General features: G+C 34.5%; 1 protein-coding gene across 3 annotated transcripts; it reads right to left on the reverse strand.

The window, feature by feature from the left end:
• Positions 1-1,386: 1,386 nt before the first annotated feature.
• LOC141845164 (uncharacterized) lies at positions 1,387-18,872 on the reverse strand. 3 transcript variants are annotated; one of them, XM_074733215.1, is made up of 5 exons: positions 18,298-18,872; positions 18,053-18,188; positions 12,804-12,960; positions 2,663-2,815; positions 1,387-2,337 (listed from the first exon to the last, which is right to left on the reverse strand). In XM_074733215.1, exons 1-5 carry the CDS (start codon positions 18,830-18,832, stop codon positions 2,332-2,334), a joined length of 987 nt encoding a protein of 328 aa, XP_074589316.1. In that variant the 5' UTR covers positions 18,833-18,872; the 3' UTR covers positions 1,387-2,331. The 3 variants fall into 3 exon arrangements, with proteins under 3 accessions (XP_074589316.1, XP_074589314.1, XP_074589315.1); XM_074733213.1 differs by lacking the exons at positions 1,387-2,337; positions 2,663-2,815 and adding an exon at positions 2,829-3,033; XM_074733214.1 differs by lacking the exons at positions 1,387-2,337; positions 2,663-2,815 and adding an exon at positions 2,859-3,098.
• Positions 18,873-24,206: the final 5,334 nt, after the last annotated feature.

Genomic DNA, 24,206 nt, shown 5'->3' on the forward strand with positions numbered 1-24,206 from the left:
AGATGCTTCGACACGGAGCAATTAGAACAGCTTTGGAGAAGGCCACTTCAAGAATTTAATCAACTATTCTACATTGTAGTAGTTTTGATAAAAACTGCTCTAATAATATTTGACCAATTTTAATTAAGTTAGACTAATTTTGATCAAATTAAAATAGTTTTACTAATATTTGATCAATTTCAACTAATATTAAAATAAGTTTAATATAATTACTTAGTAATTTTGGATATATTAGAACAAATTTAGCTTTGGTAAAGCTGTTAGAAAAAACGTTGAAACAAAGGAAGTTTCATGATCCTTTTAATATTTACTTCAAAATGGGACCCTCTAATGATAATGAAAATGAGAGGTGCCTTTCGATTTTTTACCAAAACTTTTATATGAACTATAAATTAAAAAATATTAAATAGTTTTTTTTAGTGAAGATAAGTTTTAAAAACTTGTCAAAACTAATTATGTAATAGTTTTGATCAAACCTACTAGATGCATTTTAAAATATTATTGAAATTCAACAATGCTTTTAAAGGCAAACAATTTCAAAATAGTCATTTGATCAAGGTATTTCATGACATTTTTTGCTAAAAATTTAAATATGAATATATAAATTACCAAATAACTTCAAAACGATCATAAGAATCTAATCATTCTTTTGAACTTTACCAAATAACTTGAAAATGATCTTGTCACAATTTTAGCCATTATAATTTTTTTCAAAAAATTCATCAAAAAAATGTTTTAAAAAAATAATATAAAGTCATATAAATTCTGTTATAAAATTTTAAAATTTGCTACATGAATTATAAATGAAAATTATAAAATTTCAAAAAAAAAAGAAATTTTTAAATTTTTAAATATTCATTTAAGAATTTTACCCAAAACTACTATATGGTTAAAATTTGGACATAAATAAATACACTTTTTGAGACCATTATAGTCCATCTATACTTTCAAATGATCAAATTACTTTAAAATTGACCATATGGCAAAATTTTACTCAAAATTTGTATCTAAATATACAGATGCAATTGAAATCCAATCAATTCTTTTAGAGTGATCAAACAACCCTAAAATATTAGCATAGCAATTTTGACCATTTAAATTCAAATTTTGAATAAGCATGGTGATATAGCTATTAGCAAAACGCTATTTTTCAATACTTTTAAATTTATTCTTTTTAGAATTTTATATTTAACAGCTTTTAATTTATAATTCATATAATAATTTTAATGAAAATTGCTATCAATTTATATAAGCGTATATTTAGACTAATTTGAATGCCAAGTCTAATTCTATAATGAATTGGTAACCGACATAGTAAGGCGCAAAGGAATACAAGGATAAATTTGATTACAAAAAATGTTGTAATCTACAAAAGTAAACGCTGTGTAAATTAATTCGATGAAACAAAATGCATAGCCCAAATTATTTGTTACTTAGTTGGGAACCACAACCCTTGAATGCTGTTTAATATCACATACAATCACTTTTCGACCATTCAAATTGCATCTACCAATGCATAGTGACGGATCCACGTGTGCCCTTTTATTCTAAAATATTGAAGTAGAACTAAACTCAAAGTATACAACATAAGAAACATAATTATCAACTAGTGAAAAATAGTGCCTACACAGTTGGAAAAAAAATGTCATTATAACCTTTGATGCTTCAATTTTGGTCGGTGAGTCCTAAAATTTTGCATGTTTTTCTCCTGACTCTTGGTCGGATTACACAAACAAGCTTTCTTTGAATAAGCAAAATTATCACAGTATCAAGGTCTTGGTCGACCAACTAAAACCTTAGAAGGCCAAAAACGGATAAACCCTTGACTTTTGGTGAGTGTATTGGTTCCCTCATCAAGAGGTCGAGGCAGATATGAAAGCACAACCCACGCGAGTGGAATCCAACATGCCATTTACAAAGAACTGGATAATTAGATGCAAATATAGAGAGACCTCCTTGGAATAAATGCAGTACCGTAGGGACAGCAGCGAGCCTCAGTAGACAAGGAGTGGGTGACCCAAGGGTGGGCAACCTTCGAATGAACAGAATGCCAGCCTTCTTTAGGATCAAGATGATACTTTCTCATTCCTACGTACCTCAGTTTTCATCGTGATACCATCTTTCTTTCACTATTCACTATATCTAGAGCAAGTGATTGCTCAATAGATATGTAGAAGCCATTCAAATGATCATAATAATAATTATCTTGACGAAAATTAAGGATGATTAAGGTTTAAGATCAAAATCAATCTACTAGTGAATCTAAAGAAGATACCACTGCCCACTATTAAATCTTGAGTTCAGTCTGGCTTCTAGTTCCAAGTGTTTGGCTTATTCCTGCACATTCAGAGAAAAGATTCATGAGGGAAATCCATAAAAAAACCAACTTAAAGATGAAGAACAGGCAAAACTAGAATGATATCAGGGTGTAATTTATGATGAATGAATGGGGCAATCATTTCAAACCTAAGGTATGCATCGGAGAGCTCTTTCGCCCCGAAAGTATCATATATCATTGTCTTGCAACATAAAATGACAACTAATACACTAAATGCCAGATTGATACACTTGATAACAAAATATAGTAGCATTTCATTGTTATGTTTCTCTGCAACTATTACGAATGCTAAAAGATATGGCAAACTAGGAAAAGGCAATATACCCTGAATCTTTTACGACGTGAACCAATATCTGTTGTAGCCTGTATACTGGTTTGCACATCCTGCCTATGATTTCTGGAAGTCTGCTGTACGTTCTGGAAAAACCCAGCTTTGTCCCAGGAAACCTCATAGTCTACCTTAAGTCGTGACCCATCCTACAAAATATGTTAAATATTCAAAATCAAGAGAATTGAATGAAATGTGTAAAAGCCATATTATGAAAACAATGTTGAGGTAATTCTGAGAAATAAAAGTCAAAATGAAAACTGCACCCTACTCCCCTGATCTCCATCCACTTATTTTCCCTATTTTCCCCTTCTTTCCCACAGTGAATCCATGCACTCCTTGAGGCCATCTCAATATTTCCCAATGCCTGCAGCATCCAAACGGTGGAAGAGAATCAAAGATGGAGGATTTGGCCACTTCAAAATAGACATGCTGCCGAAGAAAAGAAGGTGATGAGTACAATGATGGTGTTGGGGGTGACACCATTTAGATTGGCAATATTCAGCTATCTTTAAGATTACTTTGATTAGTGGAGGAATGCAATCTTGTTTGTCCTTTTTCCAGCTTCATGTGGATCTCGTGCTAAACTTTGAGATTGGCTGTATTTATGTGCCTCTAGTGGTTTATAAGTTCAGTTTGTTTTAATAAAAATTCATGGAAACAAGCTGCTGATTATGAAGATAGGTTCTTAAAAGTATTCGGTTGAAAGATTTTTTTCCCCAGAAACTGCATGAATGATGGACAGCAAGTAAAAGATCTGCAGCGCATGCACACTCATCTCGCACAGAATAGGCTAGGCATTGTTGATAAGCTCATTCTCATCTGCGACTGCTCAGCACCACCTTCTGCATACATGGGAACCAAGGTAAAAATCTGTGGCACACAACATGAGGCGGAGTGCCCAATCTGCACTGGGAACGAAGGTAAAATTCTGTGGCGCGCAACATGAGGCGGAGTGCCCAATGCAAAGATGAGGTGGGAGAAAGAAGAAAGTCCTTGTGGTTCTTGTCCAAAAACAGTTGGCTCTCTCTTGCACACCCTTATATCAAACATGATATAAAGAGAGTTGGTGAATCACCATAGTGCAGTTCACACATCTCATCAACGACGGTTATCTGATACCACTTTAACAGGAATCACACATCTTTTTCTTGCCAACATTTGTTACAATCTCATGCTCCACCAATCGAAATTATCATCACTGTGATGATTGATTAGCGAATGGGATTCTGCAGATAAGGAACAAGAAGCGAGTAGGAAGTCGAAGGTATTTATGTTTCAAAAAAGCTGTCATCTATCCATTGCTCGATCCACCTAATTAAAGCAAACCAAAATGGTACGATGAGAGGTTATTTTGATCCTTTCATCTATCCATCTTTTCATATTTATCCACCCAAATAAACAAAAGGAAAGATCAAATTCATAAGCCTAATTAAAGAAAAGAAAAAACAAATAGAAATAAAATAGTAGTGGACCTGACATGAAATCAATTTATTTTTTAACATTGCCTCTTTATTTGAATCAACTATATTCTTCTTAAACACAATTCTTCTATTTTGGATATGCATTTACAATTCATTATGCAAATATTTCATCATTGTGTTTCCTACATGGAGAATAGGTAGGAAGAAGTGAGGTAGGAAAAGAAAGATTATTGGAAAAGGATAGGGAAACATTTTCCTGGATTTTTTGTTTCCTTGGAGGATGTAATTAGGGTTGTTTTAAAAGATTGTTTAGATTTATTTGAAAATTTCCCTTGAATTCAATGATCTTTCAATTAAATTATATTTTCCCTCTTCTGGTGAGTGAGTAGTTCTTGGTGCTATATCAATAGATATCAGAGTCAAATTAGATTAAATTCAGCTAACCTCCCACCTTAGCCATCAGCTACCTCAGAAACTCTGTCGCAATCCCACATTGTCATAATGCTCGCATAACTGTCATCACATAATGCTTGCATTAATATTGTCATCTCCCTCTCATTTGCCACAACCTCCTCGTTCACATCGTCTACCTTTAATGTGCAACAACAAGGAGAAGACAAGCCTGCCCATAGCCTCATCTCGCACTGACCACCTGATGCTACAAAACCTTACAACAAACACTGGTGATTCACATCTTACCGAGGCCTGCGTTGCGACCCTCTGCTCTATCTAATCATTCAATCCCTACTTAAGTTCCATGGTGGCCATTTTTCAAATTGATCAAACAAACCTACATTTTTCAAATTAGTCCTTATTTTCCAGATTTATAGCACTGAGATTTATCTGCTTTGAGGAAACCATCATCCCCATCATTGAGACACCTGTGTAACAATTCTTAGCAACATAATAGGCTCACAAAGCTCACAAGGCCTGGTAACAACATTCCTCATTTGAAAATCATTTCTGTCATATATATATATATATATATATATAATTTATTAGTGCTACAAATTTTATAAATCATTCTTTTTCAACTCTTAACATCTAAATCTCGAACTATTTTGTTCGATACTGGCAAAATTTCTCATTCCACCAATGAATCGGCACCGGCACCAATGGTTCTGACCGAGATGATGTCCGGAGACATCGCCCAGGTCCAGCGACTCCACTGGAGGCGTTGCCCGACTCCGACGACGCGGCCGGAGACGTCGCGCAGGCCGTGTGTGCCCCGGTCAGGCAAAAATAATTTTTTTAAACTTAGATTTTAATAATAACTTAGATTAATAATTTTAATCAACTCCTTATCATAGTTGAGATAATTTAAATAAACTTAATTAAAATCTCATAAAATTATCCTATTATTTTTAAAAAAATATTTTGTTTTTTATTTTTAAATATTTGGATTAAATTTTTTATTTGTAATTAATATATTTTATATTTTAAAAATATTGAAAATATACCGGCACGGCACGATGCGGTACCAAAACCGTATCGTTCTGGTCCGGGACCAAAACCTCAACATGACTCAAGGCATTACCCGGATCCAACGACGCCTAGGGAGGCATCACGCAGGCCGTGCGTGCCCTGGTCATGCGGAAATAGTTTTTTTATTTAAATTTTAATAATATCTTAGGTTAATAATTTTAATCAACTCTTAGTCATAGTTAGGATAATTTAAATAAACTTAATTAAAATCTCATAAAATTATCCTATTATTTTTAAAATATATATATTTTATTTTTTGTTTTCTTATTTTTAAATATTTGAATTAAATTTTTTATTTGTAATTAATAAATTTTATATTTTAAAAAATAATGAAAATATACTGGTACAGCACGATATAGTACCGAAACGGTATCATTCCGGTCCGGGACCGAAACCTCGCCATGACTCGATATTTTAAACCTTGTTTAGTATGACATTTCAAAGTCTACTATTAGAGATATACTAAATGTGAGATTCTTGAAACCACATGTAAAGGCTTAGAAAATGAGTTAAAACCCCTAAGAACTCAAGTGGACCTGGAAGATTAAAGAACATGGTCATATGGATACAATTTTTTTTTTAATTACTAGATTATTCAAAGAGCATGCATCCACGCATTTCAATTAATTGTCATTAACCCTTAATCCAAGGTTTAAAATATCGAGCCGTGCCGGAGTTTCGATCCCGGACCGGAACGATATAGTTTCGGTACCGTATCGTACCGTGCCGGTATAGTTTCGGTATTTTTAAAATATAAAATATATTAATTAAAATAAAAAATTTAATCTAAATATTTAAAAATAAAAAATAATTTTTTTTGATAATTTATAGGTTTTAATAAAGCCTATTTAAATTATCTCGAATTATAACTTTGAACTATAGCTAGGAGTTGATTATTAAAATTTAATTAAAACTTAAAATTTTAAAAACCAAAAAAACGGAAAAATCGCGCCGCGCCGCGCGATCGGTGCGCCCGCGCGGAGCGTCACCGGGCCCCGGCGGCGTCGTCGGCCCCTGGCGGCGTCGCCGGCCCGGGCGTCGTCGAGCCCGGGCGACACCTCCGGAGGCGTTCCCCGACCGGAATTCGTGTGCCGGCGCTGTGCCGGTGCCGCGGCGGAACGAATTTTTTCGTGCGTATCGGGCGATACGACACGAGATTTTAATCCTTGCCTTAATCCATACCTAGAGGTGAGAACAACTATTTTCTAGAATATGACTACAGACAAGGATAAGCAAGATAAAAGAGACACCAGTATCCACATTAAGGTAGATGCTCCTAGCTTTAACAATAAGATAGAACCAAATGTATTCCTCAATTAGTTGGCTAAGATCAAGGATTATTTTTTAATTGATATAAGATTGCTATATTTTTACAAAAGGCTGAAGAGATTAAGAAAGATATCTTACATAGAATACGATAATTAAAATGGAGGAGAACATTAAGTGTTCGTTGTGATCATAAGGTACTTCTAAAACGTAAAAGAAAGTTCTACAAGCAGTTTGACCTTTTATGTTATATAGAGCTAAATGTTCGGTTATGACTCGAGCATACGAGCAGAAGATGAGTCACAGAGATGAGGATTTTAAAGTACATGTACGAACATATAAGGATGGATAAGATAAAAAATAGAAATATTAGGGAGAAAGTTAGGATTACGCCTATTAAGAAAAAAACTCTGAGAGATGCATTTAAAATAATATGAGCATGTACTTAGAAAAAGGGCAGCCCGGTGCACGAAGCTCCCGCCTTGCGGGGTCCGGGGAAAGAATCCATTGTACGCAGCCTTACCTTGCCTTTGGCAAGAGGCTGTTTCCAAGATAACCAATAAATGATCCAGTTAAAAGACATGAAATTATGACAAATACGCACATTAAACAAGGAAGAGGAAGACAAAAAAGACTTAATTAGCAACGATAAAACAAGATAAATTTTATTTAAATATAAATGATATAGTAAGAGATAAAATCCAATGGCATAGGAGGATCCATATAGCCGACTCCACTTAGTGGGATAAGACTTAGTTGTTGTTATTATTGTTGCATAAGATTGCTACTTAATAACCTCAATTTATCCAAAAAAAAAAACTCACTAGAGTTGCTAAGAAATTTTTATAAAACATGTAGGCTAATCAAGATCGCATGGATTAAACTAATTACAATAAAGAATTAAATGAAAGGAAGATTAATTGAAAATATGTGCTAAGGGACCAATTTTATAGTAAGTGAAATCATTTAAAATAGTTATCCCTAAGTGTAATGAAATACTTAAGTTTGAAGAACTCCATATGCATAGTGAGGCTAGAGAAGACCCAAGAGTTGTCCTTATTCACTTCATTGATGGAATAAGGCTAGAAATATAGAGAGAATTCTTAGGTTATGTTTTTCTAATTCATTAAAAGAAGCCTACCATAAATCCATAGAACTTAAGAAGATCATTAAAGCCTCCACATTCAAACGTATTCCTTTCACAAGAATCATATCATCCTATAGAACATCTCCATTAGGAAAACTATTAAGTCAACCCATCAAGAAACTATTATCCGACAGGTACAACCAACCCACAAAACAATAGAAGGTTAAAGAGATCTAACCAAAATTGCACCAAAATGTATAATATTACAAATGTCACAGAGGCATCACATAGCATTGAAATACCCACATAAAGTCATATCAATAAAATCCGAGCACTACCTTGATCATGAAGGGGTTAGGGATGATGGCATTGACCTCAAAAATGAAAACCTAAAAGCTAAATGGGGTGAGGGAAAAGCTATAGGAAGGGGTGAAAGAGAAGCTATAAGACTTCATATATTGCCTTATCTTATTCATGCCCACAATGCAAAATACACTAGTATTTTCATACTTATGCAAGTGTGGAAATAGAAATGCAAAATAATTATTATAGATTGTGGGAGTTGCATGAATGTAATTCACAAGCAAGCTTTTTATCAAATTCAACTCACACTGATACCTCACTTGAACCCAAATTTCATTCTTATAGATTGTGGGAGTTACATAATGTAATTCGCAAGCAAACTTTTTATAGAATTCAATTCACACTGAAACCTCACTTGAACCCAAATTTCATTCTCAATCATGCAAAGATATCTAGTCCTTATCGAGATAACCCCGTACACTGATAAAATTTAGTGCAACATCAACCCCATGAATGTTGCTCATATCATCCTCAATAAGCCCTACCTTTACAACCTCTTCGTAACTCACTACAAGAGATAATCCACTTATGTCTTTAAATATAAGAAAAGGCTAGCCCAGTGCACAAAGCTCCCGTCGATGCGGAATCCCAAAAAAGGGTTTATTATACGCAGTTTTACCCTGTTTTGCAAGAGACAATTTTCGAGACTCGAACCCATGACCTCTAGGTCACACGGTAACAACTTTATCATTGCGCCAAAGCTCCCATTCTTATGTCTTTAGACATATTTTTCCCATTATGTCTTTAAATATAATGGGAAAAATATCAAATTGTTACAACCTAACCATTGTAAGACCATCCCATAAGGTTAGGAAGAGCATAGATGACTATCAGGACTTAACTCCAACTCCTGGATAGTTATTTAAGGAGTCACCTTTGTATATAATTAGCATGCAATAGACCTCTTTCCAAATCATAACTATCAATCCTCCCATACTAACATACGAAGCACTAGGGGCACACTAGATTATACAGACAAATTGAAGAACTTCTAAAGAGATTTTATTGGAGAAAGCATCAAACATTATGTTGTCTCTGCATTTCTGACATCGAAAAAGGCTGGATCTTGAAGAATTATATTGCCAATCGTGTTACCAACAAAATCATTATCAAGTATAGGTTTCCTATAAACGACAACATACCTGATTAGGGGTGAGCAAAAGATCAGTTAAACCAATTTAACCAACCGAATTTACAAGTTCGGTTCGGTTAACTCAGAAATTCAAATTTTTATTTAAAAAAATATTGATTAATTCGATTAAATCGAATCAGTTTCAGTTTTAAAAATCCGAATTCGATTAAACCAATTAAACCGAACAAATATTATTAGCAAGCAATTGCTATAGCACTCGACTGCTAACTATATAGCAATCAACTACTAAGCTTAAAAATCAAACAGAATATTCCGTAATCAATCGTTGGCCTCGACTATCCTTGATGATGGAAAAATCAATTATTTCAATTTTCGACCGGTTAATACCAAATTAACCGATGTTTTATCGATTCAATTTGTTCGATTTTTGTTGGAAAGTTTGATCAGTTTGGTTAATTCAAAGAAAAAAAAGGTTTAATCAATTTGGGTTGTTTAGTTCGGTTTTGAACCAATTGCACACCCCTATACTCGACTATGGTCAAAGGTTGACCTAGAGGTTAGATACCATTATATTCTGATATGGGACTAGTGAAAATCACCTTTAAAAGACAACATGGACTATATGAATGATGGTCATGCCCTTTGGGCTTTCATATGCTCCAAGCACATCCATGAGGATAATAAATATGGTAATGAATCAAGTCCTAAACTTCTCCAAGTTGATAAATAGCTTCTAAATCTTACGGGTTACAAGGACTAGACAAATGTGTGTCAGGTGGGTGTCATGCACTTTGCTATAGATTAGGAGGTCTTGAAGCTTCCATGAGTTTATAACATTGTATAAATATTTTGTTAGAAACTTTAATACCATTGTGTTATACAAATGTTTCATTAGAAATTTTAGTACCATTGTAGCTCCCGCCATAAATTGCTTTAAAAATGGGAGTTTCATTGGACTAAGTTTGCCTTTCTAGCTTTTCAAAAACAAAAAATAACTAAATAAACAAAAAAGACTAACACCTCTATCGTCAAACACCAAAACATTTAGTAACCAGTTGAGGCAGCTTATGATGTGTTTGGAGAAGGAATTTGAGGTATTATAAGCTACGAAGGTCACACGACAACATTACTCCACGTATGATAAGGAGTTTTACGCTATTATCCAAGATCTAAAGTATTGACAACATGATTCATTACTAAAAGAATTCATATTGCACTCTAATCATATGGCACTTAGCTACATTCAATCACAAACAAAATTAAGCATCAAACATGCTAGATAAGTTGAGTTCCTCTATGTATATGCTTTTATCCTAAAACAATAATTAGGTAAGGATAACAAACCTATCGACACATTAAGATGAGTTATAGTCACCCAATATAGGATAGGAACCATGAAAATAGGATTTGAATGCTTAAAGGGTGAGTAACCTACCTGCCCTAACTTTAGAATAATTTCTCAAAACATTTAAGACGAAAATCATCATAATTTGGTTAACTTTATAATTAAAGATGGTTACCTATATAAAAGCACAAATCAATGTATTCCCATACATCACTTAAGAATCTTCTTAATATAGAAGTTACTCACAAGAGCTCTTGTAGAATACTTTGAGAAGGACAAAACAATAGCCTTTATTTTAGATAGATTATGTTAGTCATCTTTAAGATGAGATATAGTTAAGGTCGTATCATAGTGCTGCACATGTTAAATAACAAAATCAACCAAGCAAAACATAGATCTCTATACACCCCTATCAATCCCTGCAATATGGCCAACGATGCATCTTAGATAGCTAAGTTGTTTTATAAGGAGCTTGTTAGATTGCATGGAATACCCATATTGATTGTGTCAAATAGGGATGTCAAGTTTCTTAATTGTTTTTAGAAGTGCTTATGAAAACTATCTTGGAGTACTTGTATTTTCATCCGCATTTCATCCATAGACTCAAGACAAATTGAGTTAGTTAATGGTAGTTTAGAATATCTACTTTAGTGTCTAGTAGGTAAAATCTAAGGATTTTTGGATTTTTTTTTTACCCATTATTGATTTTGCTTATAATACTCCTATAAACCATTCTACTATAGGTAAAAGTCTATTCAAGATTGTCTGTAGGTTACATCTCGCCACCTAGTCAATTTGGTTTCATTATTAGTTGTTCGCTTACCTATCACCTTTTTGCATGAATTAAGACCTTTTATAAGTGTATTTGATATATCAATGAGAAGAAAACTTCCACTAAGTAATCAACTTTATAAAATTTATATGGAACAACATTGTAGACTTAAGAAATCTATACCCTTATCCACGTCCGCCTTAAGTAGCTACTTAAAACCACAATACAAAATTTTATATCCACTCTACTAGTCATTTTTGCATTGTGAGAAAAATAGACAATAATACTTATAGTTTTAATTTGCTAGTTGGATTAAAGAATCTAATATTTTATCAAGACACATTTAAGCCTCTTTTGTTTGTTGATTTGTCCATAGGTTGTCCTAGCACTTCGGCTCCAACTCTACCTCCTTTGACTTAGTTAACTAATATGATTGAGAGTGTCATCGATACACAAGCAATGCTAGCTCCAAATGAAAATGCTAGAAGATAACTAGTACATTGGAAAAGTCACATAGATATAGAACTAGATATAGAAGATGCATGAATCACAAAACAAGAACTACAATGCATGCAACTTGGCTTATTTGTTGAGATTGAAAAATCCAACACCGGAATCATCTTCTACAAATGTAGCATAATCGTACACTCTGCACCTATGCAAAGCATCATAAGCCTTAACAGAACATTCTGCTCCCGTGCTCCCCTAGTTGACCACTCCTCTACATGACAAACTTGAGTTCTTGGTGGGGGGAATGATATAATTAGGGTTAAAAACTTGTTTAAATTTACTTAGAAGATTATAAAAGATTGTTAGTTTATTTAGGAGTTTGCTTAAGTTTTTGGTAACCAAATTGTATTTTTGCAAAGAACTGATTTCATTGTTGGCTTATAAAATGGGTTAGGATCCTTGGATTGAGTAGTCCTTCAATTAAATATGTTCCCTTTTTGACAAGTTGAATTGTGCTTGGTGTTAAATCAGTTCCTAGTTTGTGTTTCATTTGAAAGAAAGAAAGAGAGGAAATTTAGTAAAGAATTATTTCACCAGCCATGTGTTCTTCCAAGCATTTCTTGGGTGGAAACACTGTCCTGGAGAAGCTCCATGTTTTCCAGAATGATTGCCAAGGGAATTAAAATGTGGAAGCGGCATTTCTTTTTTAAGATTAGGGAAAACAAATCCACAAATAGGCCATATAACAGGTGCTGTCAAGCACACTAACATACAAATAAAAATATCAACCACTACTAACAGATAAATACTGCAGAAATGCCATTTATGGAATAAAGCAGTGTAAATTCTTACCTTCTGCATTGATCGCCCACATAACACCTTCATTGCATTATAGAAGTCATCGTAATTTTCAAACTGAACCCAGACTTTGCAGTTAAGTCCTGAAATAATTTCATTGGTTTCTTCCATTTTGTTACCCAGATTATTGTCCCCAGCAACATTAAGATTCCTAATTGATGAAAGCAAACAGTGTCAAAGAATAGTAGAGACAGAAGTAACTGATAACTGTAATGTTGAAAATCACATAATGGAGTGAACCCTAAGATTTTGAAATTAAAAAAATGGGTTTTAATGGAAGACAAAATATTTCCAAAGGTTATTGATGAAGTTTATACATGTTCACTATCAAACAGAATCTAAAGTTCCTATCTGTAGTTTCTTTTAAAATACAAGCTTACAGTCAACTTTAGTGTAGATAGCAATTCAGAGGGAAAATATGAAGAAATAATGACTGATCTACCTAAAATAAGTGAACTTTTTCAGTGTATGCTTCTATTTTTAAACTCACAAAACCAAAGTAAATGAGATACATATCATTTAGTACAATTTTTCATAAGTACATTTTTATAAACTTTCTAATTATGTTAGAGACAGATGAAGGATTCACATATCATTTTTATTTACCTATAAAAAAATTTATGGTAGAGACCTAGACAATTTTGTGCAGTGTTTTAGATAAGAAAAATGATCAACTAATGGCATTGACGCAATGAAAGGAGATGCATTATGTGGGTAATTGTCACAGTATCTCCTAGGATCCTGGCAAATTCAAATGTGTGTGTGTGTTTTTTTTTTTTTTTTTTGAAGTTCCCATCCTTTAACCTATTGTACAAAATGAATTCATTAATATATTAAAGAAAAATCCTTTTGGTGTGTTATTTGTAGACAATATATGCTTATTAAGAGAATGTACCTAAACTAAACAGTTGGACTACGAACAAAAAATTAGAAATCAAAGGTTCCACGTTAAAGAGAATAAAGAATTATACAAAATATAGTTTTAGACCTATGAAAGTACCAAGGAAATAGTTAAGATGGTTGATCATAGTGAGCATTCAAAAATCTTAAATTTATAATTCAATAAGAAGGTGAAATTGATAAAGACATCATTAATAAGACAAAAATGAGTATTGGAAATGGAGAGAAGCTTTTGTAGTCTCACATATCCGTCATGTGTGCTTTAGAGTAAAAGTTAACCTTTATAAGTCTATGGTATACCAATTTAAACATTATGAGTTACAGTGTTAGGTTGTTAGGAAACAACATTTACAAACATTATGAGTTACAGTGTTAGGTTGTTAGGAAACAACATTTACAGAAAAAAAAATGTAGAAAAGATGAGATTGTTATGTAAAGTTACCAAAAATAAATAAAACAAACAAATACTTACCAAGAAACAATTAGCTGTAACTCTAATTGATAAAAAAAGAGAAAAAAAAATGGTTAGGATGGTATGAATAAGCTCAAAGGAGAGCCATAGATTTTATAGTTAAATATAAATCAATTGGAGTGGAAGCCCTATTTAGTAGAGAAAGACCAAAGAAACATCAATTAATATTAGAGAAAAAATAATGTAATTTATATAAATATTGTTAAGGATATAATTTTATATAAAGCTCAATAAAGGAATAATTCATGTTATTGACCTAAATAGCTAGGACTAACATGGCTTAATGATGATGGTAATGAATTGTCTTAGTAAGGCATATCTAGACACTTCTATCGAAATTCCAATAGAGGCTGGAATTTTAGTGCACCGCGGGCTTGGAGTTTTGTTACCTTTAAACAATGGTCACCAACACAGCATAACTAGAGTGCTCAATTTTTTTTTGAAAAAAAAATGCAAACCCACAGCACATTCACATGACTTAGTATTAAATTTTTTTTTTCTAAACCCTAAATTTCCATCCTTCCATATATGAGCCTCCCCATCAGCATCCCCAATTCCCTCATGTCTGCAAGATAGTGTGAAGTACATTATCATCTCCATAGATCTAGCACAAGGTCCTTTATTTTTCTTCTCCAATGAGGTTTCATTACCAATTGAAATTTGAAATTACACCTCTTGCTGCCTTTAGTCAGCATGCAATCTACCTTTTTGAATCCGACAAGATATCTGACCCTTTCTCATGCTTGATGATGATTGCAATGATCAGCTCTTTTGTAGATCCAAGTAGGCAAGTTAAACTACAGCGCCACAAGTTTGTGACTACAATGATGTAATTATAGTGGGATACTTCTCAAACCATGTCTTTTCTTACCCTTTTGCTCCTATTTCACTAACCCTTTCTGTTAGGGGTGAGCAGTACCCGCCCGGCCCGCTAAACCCGCCCGCCACCTGCATCCGGAACCCGCCAACCCGCAGGTTTAAAAAAAATTAAAAATAAAAATGGATAGAAAATTGACAAACCCGCTTGTACACGGGCGGGTTTCGGGTTTTAATTTTAAAATCCGACTAAACCCGACCCGCCCGCCTATTTATATACAAATAATAAAATATATGTATACATATATTAAAAATGATTTGTTTAATAATAGATAAGGACAAAAAAGAGGTTATGATGGGAATCTCCATGGAGGATGTTAAGCAATATGAAGAAATTGTAGATGGTAAACTTTAATTTGGTTTCTTTGGTTAGTTTTATTTATTCTCATAACCATTTGTGAGGCTGAAACTTAAACATTATTATCTTCTTTTCTGTTTTCATTCTTCAGGCACATTGAAAGAAAATGGCAAGCATTGTCTTGATGATTAAAAGTCTCATACTTTCCTACTTGTAAGTGGTGTCATTCAAATTAAATCTTGTCTCCTATTAATCTATTATATAACAAACTTTGATTTATCTACTTGTTATTTTGGTATGAACATTGTTGATTAGTTATAAAACTGTGGATTGTATTTTAGACTCTTTTGTAGACGCTTATTATATTAATTATCATCCGTAAAATTCATTTTTTTACATTCGATAACCCGCCAATCCGCCCGCCAATCTGCCCGCCCGCCGGCACCCGCCACCCACCGAATTTGATGCGAAAAAAAAATCGAGTTGGGTTTCAATTTTATTAACCCGCCAATGGTGGGTCGGGTGGGAAAATCGTACGAACCCGTCCGACCCGCCCGCTTGCTCAGCCCTACTTTCTGTCCTCTCTCATTCTGGCAGAAAGTAGGAATTTTCAGGAATGAGAAGAAGTTCTGAGAATTGTTTTGGCAGCAACCTTCACCTCAAGGTGGGACCCTTACATTTTTGAGGTGTGATTCCCTCAGTGATGGCTTTTCATATAGTCATCATAGTATAAACCGTCAAGGAAGAAGCCTTGATTCACTTTCTTGTCCCTATTTACTTAAGTTGACTAGAAAATACATTGGCTTCCTAAACAGCCTTCTTTATTCATGCATACAAAGATAGTGGATTTGTATTGTTTGCTAAGTTGTAATTTTAGATGTTAAATAATATTAGTGTTTTATACTATGAGCATATATACACTTTTATTGTAGTTGATTCCTGCTCTATATATGCTTTTACAAATGATCTTTGATGTAGAATTAATTGAAACATGAGGAATGAAATAATGAACCATAAATTCAGTGGAATAACATATGCTAATAGTAAATTGAGTTGTGTTGTCTATGAATGTAACGTAGAGATGCTAATAATTATGTAAAATAAAATAAATGATGATTTTGAACCTTAGGTTCACTTGTTGGAAGATACTTGAGAATTATGTTGGTGACATATTAGATGGATGTTGATAAATGTATATTTTTCAGGCAGCAATAGTGACTTGGTACCCACACACATTTTTGAGCATGCATATACAATATACCAACTTTGTGTACTGTTTAAGTACAAAGGGAAAAGTCATAGATCCTAAGCTCAACCTAATATAATTAAAACATATAAGCGACATTAACATAGAAATATAACTATGGTTGTTCTATCTTGCTACTTATACTTTCATATTCTTGCATTCCCACCTAGCTTCCCTAAGTTGATAATATCTTTGTCTTTGCTTCTAGATTCTCTCAAAGTGAGTGCGAATGCATCGCTAGATGCTTTGAGATTAGGGATGCAAATGAATCGAGCCTGCTCGCGAACTTTTCGAGCTAGCTCGAAAAATATTTGATTTGTACTCAAAATTATCAAATTTAAGCTGAACTCGAGCATGTTTGATAATTTTTTCAAGCCAAATTCAAATCCATAATATTTTATTCGATTGTTCACAAGCCAAACTCAAATCAAATTTTGTTTATTTTTACACAATTTTGGTTTGAATATGCTCAAATTAAGTTCCGAATAATTCAAACCAAACTCAAATTTTATCTATTTCGAGCTATAGTTCAATTTTCCTCTAATCAAGGTTTGAACAACTCAAACCGAACTCAAGCTTAAATTTAATTTCGAATCGAGCTCAAGCTAAAATTAATTGTATTTTCAAACTTCGAATTGAATTCAAATATCACATATATTTTTTGAGTTTGAACTCGAATATCAATATTTTCATACTATTCGGCTCAATCCAGTTCGTTTGTTCCCCTATCTGAGATGTAGTATATACTTGAAAATATCTTTCATGTCAACCTTAATAAATTATCCTTTCACGGTATATTTGATTATGTTCTAAACTAGTGGTAGATCTTATTGTCATAGTGCTTGCTGGTGGAGTTGTCATGTTGCTAAAAGGATTTGATCTCGTCCATTGGAAGGATCTGCTTGAAATGTGAAGAAAAATTACTTACAATATCAAAGTTACAATAAGTCTATAAACCTTGACTTCAATGGATCATAAAGTATCTCTCCCTTAACTGAGGATCAGAACTTTAAAAATCATATCTACTACTCAGTTGCATGACTCCAATTGTAGGTTACAGCTTTAGAAAAACTAAAAAAGACCTTTCATATTACTCATAGTTTAAGATGAACTTATTAGGGCCTGCAACATAGAATGCATGGCCTATTCTTCTACTTGAAAAACCATTAGAAGAGTCAAAAGTGCAACATATTCACTCATGAGTAATACGAATTCAATGTTATCATTGATGAATAAAAAACAAAAAATCATCAGACTAACTTTCATCAAACAATTACACTTACTTGTATATACAACATAAAACAAATACTAATGAGAAAAAGAGCAGCATTTGAAGCATTTATCTGTTGAGTTAGTATTTTAAATGTTTTAACTGTCGACAGAATATATTAATCAATAACCATTGTCCAAATATAATCAGCCAACTTCAATACGATGATTGAAAAATGTACCTTATCTTTCCCAAGGAGGAAAAAATGGTATGTGTGACCAGCATTGAGGCCTTCGATGATACTCTTGGCTCAGCCAACCATCTGGAAGGAACACCCCGTACTATAATCGTGTCTGGTCTCCTAGTAATTCCCCTTCCTGCAAATGAAACATGGAAAACATGCTTATCATTATCCCCAAGCAATGTCAAAAGGTAACTAGTAGTAAAAAATTTCTTGTTCTAAGATTAGAGATAGAACATAATTACGGGAATCGAGAAACTTAGAAGCATAACAGTCCTCCCACAACTTCTTAAGTTGCTCAAAATCATCCGCAGGAGGGATCTCAACGCTCATTTTGAACTTGACGCCCTCCAAGTTCAAATCGATCCCAGCAAGCCGGTCGACGAAGGAGCTCCGCCAATCCAAGAAAATCTTCCTGCTCGCTCGCTCGTCCTCTTCCCGCCCTTGTTCGTTTTTTACTTTGAGGAACCCTAAATCACGGACATAGAGGGTACCTGTGGCCACAGGTTCGTCACGCTTGCGTTTATGAAGATCAGGGCGACGGTGGAGGAGGAGGTCTTCATCGGGAATGGAGAGAGAGAGGGGGCTAGAGCGTAGGAAGTCGAGAAGAGCGACCTTGAGCTTCCACTCGTCAATGGGCTTGACGGCAGGATCGGAACGGAAGAAGGTAAGCAGAAGCTTGACGCGCGGAGAGAGGGCTAGGCCGCCGCCGATTTCCAGGGTTTCAGTCGGCCCGAGAGAGTTCAAGGAGCGGCGCCGGGCGGCGGCGGAGGTGGCCATCGCTTTTAGTTCCCACTCCTGCTCAAATGGGTACAACAAATTGGGGGAAATCTGGAATTTTCACGGCAAAACTACCGGCGCATGGATTTATCATAAAAGAAAATGTATACGTTTCCAAAAATAACCCGCCCGAACTCGTTACCCTCCCGATTTACTCGTCGAATAACGAATCTTTATCTTTTTGCGAGTAGAATCGATTTTTACTATCAATTTCACGATCATATAGTTCATTACCATAAAAAAATATATTATTTTAATTTTATCAAAATTTAATCTTTATTCATTTCAATAAATTTATTTCATATTAATCAACTCAATTATATCTTAAAAATAATTTTTAAATTTCAAACCGCTATAAATTTGATGAGATTAAATCGCTGACCAAAACTTCATTTTATTTATTTATTTATTTTTGAAGGAAGAGCCACTCAAAAACACCGGTAACAACTCAATCAGGTAAAAGAAATTAGTCTGCTTATTCTTTGATGGTTTGGCTAAAATTATTTGATGGTTCACCCAAACAAGTAACTCTTAATGTTACTTTGAGTTTGTTCATACTTTTGTTTTAGATTTTTAGTTCTTTATAACAAGCAAATAATAAAAATATTTGATAACTCTAAAGCACTCACAATCTAAAATAATGGCTATCAAATACTTTTGACCACTACTGGTTGAGGTTGATGTTATTGCAATTCTGCTTAGACTTAGTCTTGTTAGTATTTATATTTAGTCAAAGAGTTATATTGTGCTTAAGTATTTAAGTATTTAAGTTAGGTCAATATGATGTGGGCATCAGCAGTTATTATGTGTGTTAAATAGATGAAGATTGATTGGATATTTATAATTGGAGAAGTCTAATAAATATTGATATTTGAGAAGTTCAAAATGAGTTGACAATGAAATAACTCCAATAGTTTTTGATAGTGGATGAAATTTTTGCAAATCAAAGTTGATTAAATGTTTAGGATGAAATTCTAATAAATCAAAGTTGACTAGATATTTAATAAACGGAAGTCATGACTGACTAGATGCTTAATAAAAGAAATCTTAAAAGTAAAGTCTCTTAAAAGGTAAGGCTTCTTATTTAGCAAAGGAACTCCAGAAAGCAAAACATCTTGGCAAGACAGAAACTTTCAAAAATAAAGTTTTTTGACAAGTGAAAGTCTTGATAAATTAAGGTAACTAAATATCAAATAGATAAGGAAGTTCATGAGGTAAAGCCTCTTGTCAAGGGAGGTCCAAGGCATGCCATCTTAGCAAGAAAGTCTATGTGAGATAAGATTTTACAAGTGACCTATATTTTTTGTTTTGAGTAGATCTTAACTCACATAAGGACTCAACCTTAGAATTGGTTATTATTGGGATCGATGCAAGCTAGGGGAGTGAATAGCTCCTTTCGCATCGATTAGATTGTGTAGAGGAACAAAGAACACTTGCAAGACAATCGACATCACAAACACTATTAATATTTACTTGGTTCACAACCTCCCAAGACTACTACATCCAAGGTGTAGTCCTAGCGTTCTATCATCACTAATCTCTTCTCCTTCTCGAATATCTTTCGAAGATGGAGAAACCTCTTACAATCCTTGTTTTATAAACAAGATGACAAGAATACAAATATACAAGAGAAAATATAATAAAAATAGACTACTTTATAAGAATCTTATTTTGGACGCTTTCTTGTTATTTTGGATTACCTCTTAATGATCTAGAAATGCAATAATATTTTATTCCCAAATCCCCAAGAATCGACATCTTCAATCTCCTTTGAAATCCTTTTTTATACGATTGTTATCGGGTTGATTTTTGCTTATTAGTCCATTGCCTTCTCCCATAAGTCGATTTATCCTTTATATTTTCGACCGTTGCTCTAATATGTCAGTTCAACTGCTCCATCTACCTCAACATCAATTAATATCTTATTACCATCAGTCGATTGGTGCTAATCAGTCAAGTCTCATAGTCGAGTTCTAAATTTTCTATTCACTTTAATGGTGATATCAGTCTACTACTAATCTCTAATAGTCGATTGTTTATGACCAATCGATTTGAACAATCAATTTCCTAACTTTCTGTTTCCTATAATAACACCATCAGTCGATTATCAAACCTATCAATTAACTATTTTCTAGTAAAACATTGTTCATAATTGAGTTCTAACTTTCTGCCCGTTGCAACAGTGTTGAATAGTCGATTGATCAAACTCATTAGTCGATTGCTACTATAGCAGAAACCCTAAACCTCATTACTATAGTAGACAACCTAAACCCCATTACTATAGCAGAAACCCTAAACTTTATTACCATAGCAGAAACCCTAAATCTTATTAATGTAGCAAAAACCTTAAATCCTATTACTGTAGCAAAAAATCTAAACCCGATAACTGTAGCAGAAACCCTATACTTTATTACTATAAAAATCCCAAAGATACTATAGCAACCCTTAAACGCCCCTCAAATTTCAATTTTAAGGTTTAGAGTCCATTGGTTAATTGATACACCCTGTCAATCGACCGTACTTTTATTTTAGCTTTACTAAAGTTGAATTCTCGTCTTACTTGGTGTCCGATTGATTTTAACCTACCAAGACTTCCTTTGCCCGATATCCATTCTGTAGGATCAAGTTTAAGCGTTATAGGGAGTGAATAGCGTGTTCGTCACATTTTTACTTGTTCGGAAATCTTACGATAAATCAAAATAAGAAGTGTAACGAAAATAAGAAAATATAACACTTTTATTTACTTGATTCACAACCACAGGCTGCTACTCTAAGGCCCACGATCCTTGATCATTTCCGACAAGCAATCTATTATTAAACTCCCCTCTTACGATGAGTTTTCATTTTTATAAAAGAATGCTTAGGAATGGTAAATTTTATCATCCTAATAGTTTAAGTACAAAAGTGAAATGAAAAGATTACCGACTAGTAAATTAGAAGTGTAGCACAGAAGTCGATGCAACACCTCATCGTTACGATGGCATATCCGATGTGTTGTTTACACGCAGGAAGTTATCGTAGTAGCATATGAATTATCTTCTAGGGTTTCCCCTCGCAGCTACATATAAAGGTCGATCCAGGCACCTAGAAGTCCTTCTGGGCATCTTCATATCATCCCATCGATCTGCTTTAGACGCTGACTCAACATCTTTTGGGCACCTGTATCCCTTTTGGGTGCCTGGATGCTAATGTTAGGATCGTTCCATTGCATTGTGCGTGTTTACATATTTCACAAACGTGCATAGCGGAAATAGAATAATAATTAACAAGAATTATTACAACACACACATGTAAATACAAGAAAAATAATAAGTACAAGGCAAGACTGAAAATTAAAATTTTATAGAATAGTAAATATTCTGCACGTACCTTATTGATAACGTTGAGCGAAGTTGACATCAATCGAGTGGTCTTTATCGAAGTTTCGTCTCTACTGGTGATCCATTCCAAGCTCTCGTTTGGACGATTTACAAAGTCATGAGTCGCATCATCGTCTTTAGTACTAGTTGATGATCGATAACGATCGATTTGAGAGTAAAATCCTAATTCTGAAAATATGCAATAATATTTATCACGATCATTTTTCAAGATTTTCTAACTATCACCGATAATCATATTTTCAATGTAATTTTTTTATGGTCAACCTTTCACCGTCGATTTAGGATTGGAACCTTTTCGACGTTGATAAAACAATCTTCGAAAGCTTCACAAGCTCCCAGTGGCAAACCCAATTGCAATCTGGTAGCATCTCTAGCAACAACTCTCAGAAAAACATGAAAATCGTGATGTTTATTTTCTCGCGCGCGATCGACACTAGTCGATGCTCAGTTGATCACCATCATCCAGGAGTAAGAAATCATGAATGAGTAGGGAGAAAGAAATCCCAATTTCTTCTCCCTTACAAGAAGCAAAACGGTGGCTTGCTAGAGTTTCTCCATCATGCCCGACAAAGAGAACCAAGGAGGATAAAAGGAAGGAATGCGATCCCCACACGATCTGACAGGGAGAAATCGCGATTGGCTAGGGAGAAATCATCGGGCAGGGAGAAATCACGATCGAGAAAATGCCTCTTCTTCTCATGTGGATCGATTGCTTTAAAGGAAGGCTGATTGGGGGAAACTGACGTCGGGAAGCTTCAGCACCTAAAGTCGAGACGTCGGCGACGAGCGGCTCTCTTGCGAAATCGTGATCGATGCTCAAGGAAGGAGATGCGGCGGGCAGGAAGAAGGAAAATCGCAAGATCGATCACAACTAGGGTTTCTTCGTTGGGGATTTATCTCACTGTGGCTGAGGAAGCGGTGCGATTCACCCGTGGGAAAAGGAAGAAGCCTTGTTCCCCTGTTTTCTCGCACGCGATCTAGGGTTTCTCCACTGCTCCCCTTTAGCACTGCACACACGAGAAGGATGTCGACGATTCCTTTTATGATATGAACCCGCGTCCTAACTCACGAAAAATCAAAAAAAGAAAGAAAGAATGGGTGATATGATGATCACTTCGAGGGGATCGACCTTCAATAATCAAATATAATTGATTAATTAAAAGAATTTGCTTCATTGCTTATTCTCAAAAGATTACATAATGACTCTATATATAACCCTATAACAATACCAAGTCAATATAAAAAATATTAATAAATCTAATAACATATTCAAAGGATAATTATTAATAAATCTAATTACCTTATCTAAATTAATAACAAATCTAATAACATATTCTAAAAGATACTATTTTGAAGGGGTTATTTGAATAAGTCTATCTAGGGTTCGTATCATTCCACCGTCCTTCAAGACAATGTTAGTGCAGGAAGCATTAGCAGGTCAAACCTGTGTTTTGATTATGGAACTAGGATCAAGTTAAGTATGAGGTTTGGCTAACTGAGTTGAAATGAGATTGCAGAGAAACATGTTAAGTCCTAGTAAGTCTAGGCAAGAAGACTTGGCTGAGTCAACGTGCACCAGGCAAGATCCGGACTTGGGTAGTTGCGGATGAAATGGACTTGGGTCAGGAGGACCAAGTTGCAGAGAAGAATGGACTGATCAGGAGGATCAGTTGCGTTCAAGTCCTGGGGGGCAACGACAGAGCCGAGCAAAAGTCCAACAGGTCAGGAGGACTTGGTTGGCATCAGGTAAATTCTCCCGAGGGGAGTGGGTGAGAACGCGTTCCTACAAGGAACAGTAGGCGCCGGTCTAACCCAGGATCTCACCGGAGATCCGAAGTTAAGACTCGAAGCCGGTTCGGTGAGCTGGCCGGTTCTTTAAATACTATGGTTTTCGAGCTAACTTATTTTGCAGGAAAGAAGGGAGCGAAAAAGCTAATTCCGGCCGAAAAATCAAGTTTTCGGGTCTGGAGTCGACTCAGATAGGTTCTGGAGTC

Source organism: Curcuma longa, chromosome 14 (assembly GCF_044706935.1).
Source record: "Curcuma longa cultivar G26 ecotype Majalengka, Jawa Barat chromosome 14, ITB_CL_G26_1.1, whole genome shotgun sequence".
Taxonomy (NCBI): domain Eukaryota; kingdom Viridiplantae; phylum Streptophyta; class Magnoliopsida; order Zingiberales; family Zingiberaceae; genus Curcuma; species Curcuma longa.

What these genes read in the sequence shown, in the direction of transcription:
- LOC141845164 (XM_074733213.1), bottom strand. Translation starts at nt 18,832, where the DNA reads ATGGCCACCTCCGCCGCCGCCCGGCGCCGCTCCTTGAACTCTCTCGGG. An exon ending in TCCTCCTTGGGAAAGATAAG is followed by an intron (nt 12,961 to 18,052) that starts GTACATTTTTCA and finishes TTCATCAATTAG; the next exon opens with GAATCTTAATGTTGCTGGGG. An exon ending in GTGGGCGATCAATGCAGAAG is followed by an intron (nt 3,034 to 12,803) that starts GTAAGAATTTAC and finishes TGGATGCTGCAG; the next exon opens with GCATTGGGAAATATTGAGAT.